This window comes from Erythrolamprus reginae, chromosome 10 (genome assembly GCF_031021105.1).
Source record: "Erythrolamprus reginae isolate rEryReg1 chromosome 10, rEryReg1.hap1, whole genome shotgun sequence".
Taxonomy (NCBI): domain Eukaryota; kingdom Metazoa; phylum Chordata; class Lepidosauria; order Squamata; family Dipsadidae; genus Erythrolamprus; species Erythrolamprus reginae.
The window spans coordinates 47,902,631-47,916,380 of NC_091959.1; the positions used below are offsets into that span (position 1 = coordinate 47,902,631).

The following is a 13,750-nucleotide window of genomic DNA, read 5'->3' on the forward strand; positions in this document are numbered from 1 at the left end:
GGTTATCTCAGAGGGGAAAAACAACTTGTTCCATATACGAGTTGCCTTGAGATACAAGCTCCCTTATGGAACGAATTATGCTCGTATCTAGAGGTAGTACTGTAGTCCAGATAACCTATAGGATTCGAACTTACATGGTGCCGGGCCTAATCTAGATTCCAGATTTCTTCTTCTTCTTTACACTTCAGGTGGACATTCACATCATGACTCAACCCCCCTCGGGAGAATGGGTTTACTTTGACACGGAGGTCACCAACAGCAGTGGACGGGTTTCTTACGTGATTCCCGAGCAGAGACGGCTGGGGATTGGGGTGTACCCTGTCAAAATGGTGGTGAGGTACGTCCTTTTAGTACTCCGTACATAACAGCTAGGTTGGCAATATATAAACAAGCTAACAAGGAACTAGATTGAATGTGTGTGACTGCATAGTTAGGGGTTTTATTATGGTTGATTGAGTTCATTAAGTCTTTCCTGATACGTTTTAAGGTCTTAAGCATGAAACGTATCAGGAAAGACTTAATGGACTCAATCTGTATAGTCTGGAGGACAGAAGGAAAAGGGGGGGACATGATCGAAACATTTAAATAGAGTAGTCCCTCACCTATCGCTGGTGTTACGTTCCAGACCTGGCCGCAATAGGTGAAATCCGCGATGGGGAATTTATCGACTGATAGTACTTATTTAAGTATTTATATTGTAATTGTTTGGTAAGTTTTCATTGTTTTAAGTGTTTATAAACCCTTCCCACACAGTATTTATTTTAGATACAGTATTTAAATACAGTATTTACAATTTTAGATATATTTTTTTTTTTGGAAAAACCTGCCGATCGAGTTCGGTGAGCTGTTTAAATCTGCCGATCGACTTCCTCAGAAACCCGCGATGAAGTGAAGCCGCAGTAGGTGAAGCGCGGTATAGCGAGGGACTACTTTATGTTAAAGGGTTAAATAAGGTTCAGGAGGGAAGTGTGTTTAATAGGAAAGTGAACACAAGAACCAGGGGACACAATCTGAAGTTAGTTGGGGGAAAGATCAAAAGCAACGTGAGAAAATATTATTTCACTGAAAGAGTCGTAGATCCTTGGAACAAACTTCCAGCAGACGTGGTTGGTAAATCCACAGGAACTGAATTGAAACATGCCTGGGATAAACATATGTCCATCGTAAGATAAAATACAGGAAATAGTATAAGGGCAGACTAGATGGACCAAGAGGTCTTTTTCTGCCGTCAGTCTTCTTTGTTTCTATGGTATTAATGCCTTCTTAAATTGATTCAATTTTATATTATTAGATTTGTAATGTATTGTATTACTGTTGTGCTGTGAGCCGCCCCGAGTCTTCGGAGAGGGGCGGCATACAAATCTAATAAACTAAACTAAACTAATTTGTTTTTATTGAAGTACTGTAGCTTTAAGACGCAGTGTTGCAAACTGCCACAAGAGGGAGCCAGAAAGCATGATTCTCTCTCTGCTCTTTCTGCTGATTCATTGTGACTGATATAATAAGCTCTGATAGCTTGATGTATTTGTAAGCTGTAATGTATGTCTGAAATGTAAGACAAAGTAAGACTTGTAATATAGTAGTACCTCTAGATACGAGCTGCTCCACATGCAAATATTCCACGTTACGAGCCAAGACGCAAGCAAAATTTCTGTTCGACACACGAGCTCAAATTCGGGATACGAGCCGAGCGTCCACTAGGTGGCGCAAGAATTCCATGTTTCCAGTTATCTCGGCGCGAAGAGCAAAGTCTAAAGGCATTCGTTCGAGATGTGAATTGATCGACATACGAGCTCAAGTCTGGCACAAATTAAACTCGTATGTCGAGGTACTACTGTATTATTATTGCATTGAGAGATATTGACTGATTTGAATGGGCGTGACCGGACTGTTTAATTTGTCGACGATATCTTCTAAGTGCATATTTTATACACTTTAATGTATCTGGTTTCTGCGACTGAGTCATTACTCGTATCTCCGGGATATCTGCTGGAATTCCATACTTCCTTTGTACGTGTGCATCCTTGATGACTTCTGCCTGACTGGCTCGGCAATGCATAATAGTCCAATGAAAAGAAATCAAACACACACGTGCTCTGCTAATCAGCAAACTTGTATTAGATAAACAAAAATAGCTTACTCAAAAAACAGTTCTTAATGTCCGAAAACAATGCAAGGCTTACTTCAGCCGCATACAAAAAACACAGGGAAAAACAAACAAAGACAACTTGGAATGAGCAAAGACGTTTCAGGAGTCCTTTTGAATCTTTGAAGCAAACAGCAAGTCCCAGAGTTTTCACCTCCCACTTGTCTGACAAAGCTGGGTTGAAAACTCCAACGGCACAGAAACTTCGAAGCAGGAATCACAAAACAACACAGATAAACAGCCACAGTTTGCCTTGGCCTTTGTTCCCTTTTATCCCTTTAGCCCTCAGTATAAGAACCACACCAGCCCAGGTGCTCCTATAATGATTTGTAATACTCCTTAAAGCGATCCCTTCTTTGCATAGCTCTTCGGCTACGTAGATCAATATATTGATCTGCAGAAGAACCCAGGGAGGAAAGACTGTCTGAGGGACTGCAGGCCAAATCCCCTAGGCTGTCTGCTGAATCCTGCATCTCAGTGGCCTCGTCCTCTTGGCTGTCTGCCACATCTTCCTGGCTGTCAGCCAGGCTTTCACATTCACTTTGTGCCACGTCTCTCCCATCTGTGGGAGCAACGGCTGGCCCAGGCCCAAACACAACACTCAGGGGTCGCTCTGCACACTCCTTAACGTATTCTTGTTGCAGAGTTGTCTTCCTGGGAATGAGACAGGCGTGTAGTATTCGCTCTTCCCTTTCTTTTTCTCCATAGGGGTGATCACACCTACGCCGATAGCTACATCACCGTTTTACCACGGGGGACCGAATTCGTGGTCTTCAGCATCGACGGTTCCTTCGCGGCCAGCGTGTCCATCATGGGCAGCGACCCCAAAGTCAGGGCTGGAGCAGTTGACGTTGTACGGTAGGACAGCTCAGCAGTGGGGAGTGTTAAGAATAATAGGAACGAGTACTGGCCTGCTGCCCCCATGGTGGAGGGACGGGACAGTGGGGGTAGTAAGTTTTGTTTATGCACTATTTATTGAATACTTAAGTTGTCCTTCCTTCTCTAGTATCATCCTTAATTACTTTTAAAATGGGAAATAATTCAATGGTATGTTCTTACCCATAAATGCTTTAATCATTTCAATCATTATCTAGAACTGAACTTTGATAGCCAGGAAAGAAAATTGAGCTACTTGAGAGAACTATCTATCTATCTATCTATCTATCTATCTATCTATCTATCTATCTATCTAGCTATCTATCTATCTATCTATCTATCTGTATCTCTCTAATCTATCTATCTATCTATCTATCTATATCTCTCTAATCTATCTATCAATCTATCTATCTATCTATCTATCTATCTAGCGGCATACAAATCTAATTTTTTAAAAAATTATTATTATTTATTATTATTATTATTATTATTATTATTATTATTATTATTATTATTTCCATCCTAAGATAAAATACAGGAAATAGTATAAGGGCAGACTAGATGGACCAGGAGGTCTTTTTCTGCCGTCAATCTTCTATGTTTCTATGAGACACTCTCTCCTGTGTTTATATTCTCGCCGTCTCTCCATCTCTCCCTCCGTTCACCCGTCTTTCTCGTTCTCCCCTTCCTTAGGCACTGGCAAGAGCTTGGCTACCTCATTATCTACGTCACGGGCCGGCCCGACATGCAGAAGCAGAGAGTGGTCGCTTGGTTAGCACAGCACAATTTCCCCCACGGGGTCGTTTCCTTCTGCGATGGGCTGGTCCACGACCCCTTGAGGCACAAAGCCAACTTCCTGAAGTCTTTAGTCACGGATGTAAGCAGGATTCACAGTGGGTTGTAAAGGGGTCAGGCTGGTCCGAGTCCCGTTAAAACGCACCTTTGAGAATCCGGGACCTTCTGATCAGAAATGGTACGAGGGTCGGCCAGAATGTAATGCACCTCATTTTTTTCTTCAACAATTATGAACTTACACACCAGAAAGAATAATGTTTTTTCTACACTCCCTATTTTCTCACGTAATCTCCATCCCGTTCTATGGCCTTCCTCCATCGAGACACACGGGCGTCTATGCCGTCGGTACCACTCCTTGTTCTGGTCGCGAAGCCATTTCTGCATTGTAATAGCCTCCTCCTCTGTGCCCAGCGACTAACCGTACTTCTGTCAATTGCAGATTCTCCATAAACTGTACACAAACGTTTGTGAATGTTCCCAACAGTTTCTCTTCTCTGCAGCGAGAAATCCAAGGACGACGCAGCGCTTGTAACATCACATCCCTTACAGGCGCCATTTCAAAACACTTCTGCAGCTACGCTATCCTGTCTGAAGAAAGGCCAAATTTACACACGCACTCCTAACAATTCAAATAATGTATATCTAAAGTTTCGCATTTGTACCATTAGTCTAGGCTGAGGGGAAAAAAATGTGGTGCATTGCTTTCTGGGCGACCCTCGTATTGCAGGGAAATTACACGGGTGTGAAGGGAAGCTGTCTACCCCATTGACTTGGTTTGTCAGGAGGTCGCAGAAGGGGATCAGGAAATACTGCAACCGTCGTGAACATGAATCAGTTGCGGAATTTTGATTCTGTGACTTTGGGATGCTGCAGTGGTTGTAAGTGTTTGATATCAGGCTGACAATGATCTTCTTCCTCCTTCCGTCCTCCTCTTTCATTTCTTCCTCCTTCCTCTTCTCCTCCTCCTTCCCTCCTCCTCCTCTTCCTCCTCTTCCTCTTCTTCCTCCTCCTTCCCTCCTCCTCTTCCTCTTCTCTTCCTGTTCTTCCTCCTCCTCCTCTCCTCCTCCTCGTCTTCTTCTCCTCTTCCTCTTCTTCTCTTCCTCTTCCTTCCCTCCTCCTCTTCCTCCTCCTCTTCTTCTTCTTCTCCTCTTCCTCCTCCTCTTCTTCTCTTCCTGTTCTTCTTCCTCCTTCTCTCTTCCTCCTCTTCTTCTTCTCCTCTTCCTCTTCTTCCTCCTTCTCTCCTCTTCCTCTTCCTCTTCTTCTTCCAGCTGGACATGAAGATCCACGCGGCCTACGGCTCCACCAAGGATATCTCTGTCTACACCTCCATCAACCTGTCCCCTCCGCAGATCTACATTGTCGGGAGGTCTACCAAAAAGTTACAGAACCAATGCCAAGTAAGATCCCTTTTGTTGTAAGGAGTCCAGCCCTCTGCCCGCCATCAATAAATCTCAGGGAAGCATCTTGATGGCTTCCTGATTGCTTATTTGTATCCTATGACAATCATTAAGTGTCGTACCTCATGATCCTTGAAAAATGCATCTTTTCTTTTTATGTACACTGAGAGCATCTGCACCAAAGACAAATTCCTTGTCTGTCCAATCACCCTTGGCCAATAAAAAAGAATTCTAATTCTATTCCATTGTAGAAAAAAAAGGTATAAGTCTAAATGCTATTGCTGTAAGTTCGGAAAGTCAAATCAGAATAATGCAATTATTTCTTATTATCTCGCGAAGTTTCAAAGTCTTGGCAAAATGCCCAGAAGTCTTCGATACACAATCCAAAAAACAGAATACCTGTATAGGTTTTCTTAGACACGATGGATACATGATTCTAAAACGTTGTTTCTTGCAGCCTTTCAGCTGCCTCTGTTGTAGACTAGGGGAGTGGCCAATTAGCTCCAACTCTTACTCCCGAGGAGACCTACCCTGGAGTAACCACTCTTGCTTCTTGGCAGCCCTGCGTGCCCTTGCATTAAGAAAAGGAGAAGCCTCTTCTTCCTCATTGCTGGAGGTTCCGAAGGATCTGGCTGAACCTCTGCTTCTGATTTAATTAATTACTTAATTAATTAATTAGAAAGAGGCAGGGCAGGGAAAGGGCTATCTGTAGGTAAACCATCCGGAAGTTTAGTTTACTTTAGTTAGTTTAGTTTTATTGGATTTATATGCCGGCCCTCTCCGAAAACTTGGGGCGGCTAACAACAATCATAAACAATGTACCATAAAATCCAATACTAAAAGCAAATTTAAAACCCCTTAATATATAAAAACCAAACATACATACAAGCATACCATATATACAGTTGTGACGGCCTAGGGGGAGAAAGAGTCTTAATTCCCCCATGCCTGGCGGCAGAGGTGGGTTTTAAGTAGCTTACGAAAGGCAAGGAGGGTGGGGGCAATTCTGATCTCTGGGGGGAGTTGGTTCCAGAGGGTCGGGGCCGCCACAGAGAAGGCTCTTCCCCTGGGTCCCGCCAAAGAGAAGTTCTTTGACCCTAAGTCAAGGACACCACGAGTCCTGCCCCAAAGTAAGGAGCTTTTGTTGCCTTTTTGTCCCGTAGTTCATCACGGAAGGTTACGCGTCCCATCTGGCCCAGCTAGAATACACCCATCGTTCCCGGCCTGCCAAGAACACCACGCGAATGGCTCTCCGGAAGGGCAGCTTTGGACTCCCAGGCCAACCCGAATTCCTGCGCAAGAGGAACCACCTGTTGCGAACCATCTCCTCTCAGCCCACTGTCTCCGCCGGCCCCGGTGCCACTTACCGTCAAGAGAGGACGCAAAGCCACTCCGAAAGCGAGCGGGAAAGGGACCGAGAACGCAGCCAACGGAGCATGAGCCTCGCCGCAGGCTGCTGGGGACGGAGCACCCTCCCGAGGCTCGAACCGGGGAACCTGGGTCAGAAGTAAGAGGCGCCCGAGGCACGACGATGGCCGGCTGCACTTGCCCGGGTGGCGGAAGGAGAGCGCCGTGGCAAAGCCAGCCGCGTGGGGCTTGTGGGCAAATATGGTGCTACTCATTGCCGGCGGGGCGACGGAGACCTGGCCAGGAGCAACCAAGCGATTTGGGTTTCCTCTCTCCCACTCCCTCACAAAACATGCAGGCCTGGACGGCGGTAGGGTCCATGGGTCCATGGAGCGCCGACAACAGGCACCGCCTCCTACCGCCGAGACGTCAAGCTGCCTCATCTTCAAGATCCGCCGTTTTCCAGCTCTTATCCAGGGTCCGAGATTGTAAATATGTGCCTGTCCAACTTCTTCTTAGCCATCTGTCAAAGACGAGGAGACACACCGTCCAAGAGAACGCACCGATACCGTTGGGAGAAGCAGAAGGAGGACCGTGGGTTTACATAGGCCGTCCGCAGGACCCGGACAAGAGGAAGGCGACGCCGACGCCAACTATCGCTGCTTTACAATCGCAACACCACTTGGTTCATTTCTGGGGTCTTGGGAGGGTTCGGGACTCACAAGCGGAAGCCACAGCTCCTGGGCCGAGTCCCGTTGAATGGCTTCCGCTCGGCAACATAAAGCTACGTGTGCTGCGCGCACACCACTGGATAGGCGGTTTATCAAAGGCTGGTTTTAATTAAAGGAGGGGTTTTTTTTTAAGAGTTTGGAAGTTGACCGATTGCACTAATTCGGGAGGGGGGATTTGCGTTAACAGGCACTAGAGATTCTGTTTCTTTGGAAGGGAAGGGAGCACGATTTGGGCACAAAATCGGTCCCTGCCGTACGATTCGGAGCACCCGGGAAGCGCGATATTTGCTCAGCCTAAAACCCGAAAATAAAAAGAAGCTACGTCCAAATTCTTCCTAGGCCTTTTCAGATGGTTGTGGTTACTGTTGTTATTTATTTATTTCCTTCCCCTTCCGCTAGACTGGAATTGTTTCACGTCCGTCCCGCACCCAACATTTACAATATTGGCTTTTGACAGAAGTCGTGGTTTTTCCAAAATGTAGGTACATCGTGACTGCACAACCTTACGGGTTTTTTTAGATTTTTTCCACTGAGAAACTTTTAGGAAGAAGGTTTGGGGTTTTGTTTTACTTTTTTCCTCCTCCTTCGCGGATTTATAGTGCATGGCATTAAATTTTAATCCGCGGGGCTCGTCCGTTCACCCTTTCGATATATTTCAGCAAGATTTCTTTTTAAAAAAAATGCAAATTAGCCATTTTGAACCCACTTTGTAAGACATGTCAACCTGACAAGGGAGATTAGGAGGGTGTGTGTGTGTGGAAAAGGTGTTTTTTCCCCCTGCCTGGAAGAGATTTGATGCTGAAAAACAGAGCAGAAGTAGATTTATAATACTGGCGGTCTTTGGCTTACAACTTTCCGTTTAGTGACTGTTCGGCACGGAAAACCAACGACCATTTCGCCCACTTACAAACCATCCTAGTATCCTTGTTGTCCCAGGGATCAAAATTAACCCGCTTAAAAACGGGTTCGTGTTTATAACGTCCTGCAGTATCACAGGAAGGGCCACCTTTTCACGAACAAAGCCGACGGGGGATTCTATTCCACTAGAACTGTGTCCAGTTCTGGAGACCTCACCTACAAAAAGATATTGACAAAACTGAACGGGTCCAAAGACGGGCTACAAGAATGGTGGAAGGTCTTAAGCATAAAACGTATCAGGAAAGACTTCATGAACTCCATCTGTAGAGTCTGGAGGACAGAAGGAAAAGGGGGGACATGATCAAAACATTTAAATATGTCAAAGGGTTAAATAAGGTTCAGGAGGGAAGTGTTTTTAATAGGAAAGTGAACACCAGAACAAGGGGGCACAATCTGAAGTTAGTTGGGGGAAAGATCAGAAGCAACGTGAGAAAATATTATTTTACTGAAAGAGTAGTAGATGCTTGGAACAAACTTCCAGCAGACGTGATTGGTCAATCCACAGTAACTGAATTTAAACATGCCTGGGATAAACATAGATCCATCCTAAGATAAAATACAGGAAATAGTATAAGGGCAGACTAGATGGACCAGGAGGTCTTTTTCTGCCGTCAGTCTTCTATGCTTCTATGTTTCTAACACAAGAACAAGGGGGCACAATCTGAAGTTAGTTGGGGGAAAGATCAAAAGCAACGTGAGAAAATATTATTTTACTGAAAGAGTAGTAGATCCTTGGAACAAACTTCCAGCAGACGTGGTTGGTAAATCACAATAACTGAATTTAAACATGCCTGGGATAAACATAGATCCATCCTAAGATAAAATACAGGAAATAGTATAAGGGCAGACGAGATGGACCAGGAGGTCTTTTTCTGCCATCAATCTTCTATGTTTCTAATGACGACGGCAAGAAAGTTCACAAAAACTGGGCAAAACCTCAAAACCCCGCTTAGAAACAGGAATTCTACGAGGGTGGGTGGGTTCCGATTGTGGTTGTAAGTCCAGGATTACCTATATTTTTCCTGTTGCTTCTCATTTATTTGGCTTGAAAAGGGGGTTTGAAAGCTTTGGGGGGAGGAGACGAAGGGGGGGGGTCTTTTGTCCGGCTGTTCCCCCCTTCCTTTTTGTCTCCTCTTATTTGCAATCCAAATTTTCTAGCTGTCGCCAAGGGGCATTTAACCCCCTTTTTTTCCGATGGGAAATCAGACTTGTCTATACAGGCCTTCAATGCTGCTATTTTTTATATATGCTCAGATGATGTCTTCTCCGACCGTTGGTATCACTCTTCTCTCGCAGGCGCAACTTCGTCCCTCTTTCCTTCCTTTCCCATCACCCCCCCCGGCCCCCCAAGACCGACAGACATCCACAACCCCCCCCCCCCCCCCGACTTTTTGCACTGTGAAACACCACCTTTTTTTCTGATCACCGCAAAGCTCCGGTGGTTTTGCCTGGGTGTTTTTTTTTCTTTCTTTCCTAAATGAACAAATGCTTTTTTAACAATCGACCCCCTTTAAAAACTGCAATTTCTCTGGCGTCTCGTTTCTTTCCCTTTGAAAAGCGCCGGAGTAAATTTCACCATACGGGGCAAATCTTGGTGGTTTAAGCAAACCACGTTGTATGATCCTAAGCTGTCTTTATCCAACTGCGAAAGGGGGCTAGAATGTTTCTTACTACAGTGATACCTTGTCTTACAAACTTAATTGGTTCCGGGACGAGGTTCTTAAGGTGAAAAGTTTGTAAGACGAAACAATGTTTCCCATAGGAATCAATGGAAAAGCGATTAATGCGTGCAAGCCCAAAATTCACCCCTTTTGCCAGCCAAAGCGCCCGTTTTTTGCACTGCTGGGATTCCCCTGAGGTTCCCCTCCATAGGAAACCCCACCTACGGACTTATGTGTTTTTGTGATGCTTCAGGGGAATCCCAGCAGTGCAAAAACGGGTGCTTCCCTGGCAACGGAAGTCCGGAGGTGGGGCATCCCAGTGGCGGCAGTGGGTTTGTAAGGTGAAAATAGTTTGTAAGAAGAGGCAAAAAAATCTTAAACCCCGGGTTTGTATCTCAAAAAGTTTGTATGACGAGGCGTTTGTAAGACGAGGTATCACTGTATATCAGAGATTGTTTTTTCTTCACTCACGTTGAGCCTAGTGTTTAAGGATGGACGTTGGAAAAAACCGGAGGAAGAGATTGCATCGCTGCTGTGTCTCGTCCGATCATCGTTGTCTCCTCCGTTATGTCGTGCAAAAATAATTTTTTAAAAGACCGCCGAAAATTGCCAAGGGAACCACAACACTGTTTGGAACTTCGTCCTTCTTGGCTCTGCACAACTCGTCGGCCAAGATTTCATCACCTGATGTGTGAACTTTTGCAAACTCTAGAGGGAAAAAAAATACCCAGCACCTCTTGTGTCTCTTTGTGCATTTTGTAATATGCGTGTAAAAAAAAAAAATCAGCATGACTCAAAATGGGTTTTTTTTGCAAATTTGGTGGTTTTATAAAACATGGATGGGGGAGGAAAATAACAAGGAGGCTGGGGGGGAATTATGGGAATTGAGACCCACCCATATTGGCTGGGGGAATTCTGGGAATTGAAGTCCAGGGGGGTCTTTAAAGTTGGCCAGGGTCGGAGGCCCCTGATCTAAAGCATCCATGCTCGGAAGAAATCCAGAATTCAATTCTACTTTTGTCTTTCGCAGCCTGCAGCTCCCCAGAGGCTCCAATCTGGTCCAGAGTTAGAAACCTGGCAATTCCCATCGGTCAACCCCCCTTGACCCCCCCACAATAGCAGAAAGGCAGCTTGTAAACCTAGCAGGCAAACTGGAAGGTCTTGATGGAAAGAAAAATCCTCTCTTTTCGATCCAGACAGATCTCTCTGTCTTTTTTGCAAAAGGGAAAACGTTTCCGGTTTGGAGAACGTTGATCGTGTCCTGCAGCCGAAGCTGAGAGATTTGGCAAGTTCAGTCCCAGCGGGATGTAGCCGAACCTGCTTGGCTGGGAAGCATCCCTCTCCGATCAGTGTCTCTGCCGTCACTAGAGGGTTCCTGTTAGCCCTCTTTTTTCCTACCTGTTCTAATCTTTAAATGGGTCCAGTTGGCCCAGGAAAACTCTTAATCCTTAAGGATACAGTCAGGAACTGGATAAAGTTATTTTAAATGAAGGCTGCCTCAGCCTTCCATCCTTCCGAGGTCGCTAAAACGAGGAGCCAGGTTGTTGGGGGCAAGAGGCTGATTCTGTAAACCACTTAGGGAGGGCTGGAAAGCAATGTGAAAGTACCCTTCCTTCCTTCCTTCCTTCCTTCCTTCCTTCCTTCCTTCCTTCCTTCCTTCCTTCCTTCCTTTCAATTTCTAGACCACCATTCTCCGGAGACAGTTCGTTCCTTCCTTCCTTCCTTCCTTCCTTCCTTCCTTCCTTCCTTCCTTCGATTTCTAGGCCACCTTTCTCTGGTAACTCAGTTCCTTCCTTCCTTCCTTCTTTCCTCCCTTCGATTTCAGGCCACCTTTCTCCGGTGATTCAGTTCCTTCCTTCTTTCGATTTCTCGCCACCTTTCTCCGGTGACTCAGTCCCTTCCTTCCTTCCTTCCTTCCTTCGATTTCTCGCCACCTTTCTCCGGTGACTCAATTCCTTCCTTCCTTCCTTCCTTCCTTCCTTCCTTCCTTCCTTCCTTCCTTCCTTCCTCCCTCCCTCCCTCCCTCCCTCCCTCCCTCCCCAGAGGATATAATGCAGTATTGCAGGCCCATTCTGCCATCTGTTCGATCCTGACTCAAGGTAGACCCAGCCTTCCATCCTTCAGTAAAACGAGGAGCCAAATTGTTGGGAGCAAGAGGCCGATACTATAAACTGCTTAGAGAGGGCTATAAAGCACCGTGAAGCGACATACACAAGTGCTATTGCTATCCCACGTGTAAATGCACAATTGGGAATATTCTGAGGGTCTGGCTTAACCTGTTCCATCTCTTTTTTTCAATTTTTCTTCCTATGTTTCCGTGTGCATGATAGTGTCGGGCGCCTCGCTGTTGTCGTACGTGGCTACCATCTTCTCCCCTGCCACCTAAGTGTGCTTCTGTATCCAGTTACCAGTTGTATGTCAACCTCTAATTAAAGGAATCGGGAAGGTTTGCTCGCCGTCTTCCGTTTCTTTCCAAATCATTCTGGGAACCAGATCGGAAATGCCCCGGAGCCTGTTTTAACCGGCGTTCATTTCCTTTTGGTGGGCTCCGTTGGGCTCAACTTTCCCTAGATTTCATTTGCAAATACAGCCTCCCCCGTAACCTTTGACTCAGTCTTCAGTCCTTCCGAGGTGGGTCAAATGAGGACCCGGATTGTTGGGGGGCAAGAGGCTGATTCTGTAAACTGCTTAGAGACAGCTGTGAAATACTACAGAGTGGCATATAAGTCAATGTGCTATTGCCCTTCCTTCCCTTCCTTCTTTCCTTATTTCTTTCCTTCCTTCCTTGCTTCTTTCCTTCCTTCCTTCCATCCTTCCTTCCTTCTTCCTGACTCAAGGTTGACTCAGCCTTCTATCCTTCTGAGGTGGGGCGATCCAAATTGGTGGGGTCAAGAGGCTGATTCTGTAAACTGCTTAAGAGACAGCTGTGAAATACTACGAAGTGGTATATAAGTCAACATGCTATTGCCCTTCCTTCCTTATTCCTTTCCTTCCTTCCTTGCTTCTTTCTTTCCTTCCTTCCTTCCTTCCTTCCTTCTTCCCGACTCAAGGTTGACTCAGCCTTCTATCCTTCCGAGGTGGGGCAATCCAAATTGTTGGGGGTCAAGAGGCTAATTCTGTAAACTGCTTAGAGACAGCTGTGAAATACTACGAAGTGGTATATAAGTCAACGGGCTATTGCCCTTCCTTCCTTCCTTCCTCCTGACTCAAGGTTGACTCAGCCTTCTATCCTTCCAAGGTGGGGTGATCCAAATTGGTGGGGTCAAGAGCCCGATTCTGTAAATCGTTTAGAGGGCTGTGAAGTACTATAAAGCGGTATATAAGTCAACCTACTATTGCCCTTCCTTCTTTCCTTCTTTCCTTTCCCTTCTTCCCGACTCAAGGTTGACTCAGCCTTCCATCCTTCCGAGGGTGGTAAAATGAGGACCCAGATTGTTGGGGGCAAGAGACCAACTCTGTAAACTGCTTAGAGACAGCTGTGAAATACTATGAAGTGGTATATAAGTCAACGTGCTATTATCCTCCCTTCTTCTTAATTCAAGGTGGACTCAGCCTTCCGTCCTTCCGAGGGTGGTAAAATGAGGACCCAGATTGTTGGGGGAAAGAGGCTGATTTCGTAAACCGCTTAGGGCTGTAAAGCACTACAAAGTTGCATATAGTCTACGGAGAGGGGCGGTATACAAATCTAATAAATAAAAGTCTAAATGCTATTGCCCTTCCTTCCTTCCCTTCCTCCCTCCCCTTCCTTCCCTCCTTTCCTTCCTTCCTTCCTACTTTCCCTTCCTTCCTTCCTTCCCTTCCCTCCTTTCCTTCCTTCCTTCCCTTTCTTCCCTTCCTTCCTTCCTTCCTAACTCAAGGTTGACTCAGCCTTCCAAGGTG

At 45.7% G+C, this 13,750-nt stretch overlaps 1 protein-coding gene across 5 annotated transcripts in view; it reads left to right on the plus strand.

The window, feature by feature from the left end:
• The window catches only part of PITPNM2 (phosphatidylinositol transfer protein membrane associated 2), a 60,657-nt gene extending 53,036 nt beyond the window's left edge, over positions 1–7,621 (plus strand). For all 5 annotated transcript variants that reach the window (XM_070763210.1, XM_070763214.1, XM_070763213.1 and 2 more), the window contains 5 exons: positions 189–337; positions 2,855–3,004; positions 3,716–3,899; positions 5,086–5,214; positions 6,378–7,621. In XM_070763210.1, coding sequence (XP_070619311.1) covers positions 189–337; positions 2,855–3,004; positions 3,716–3,899; positions 5,086–5,214; positions 6,378–6,725 — 960 coding nt within the window. In that variant the 3' untranslated portion in view covers positions 6,726–7,621. The remainder of the gene's footprint in view (positions 1–188; positions 338–2,854; positions 3,005–3,715; positions 3,900–5,085; positions 5,215–6,377) is intronic.
• Positions 7,622–13,750: the final 6,129 nt, after the last annotated feature.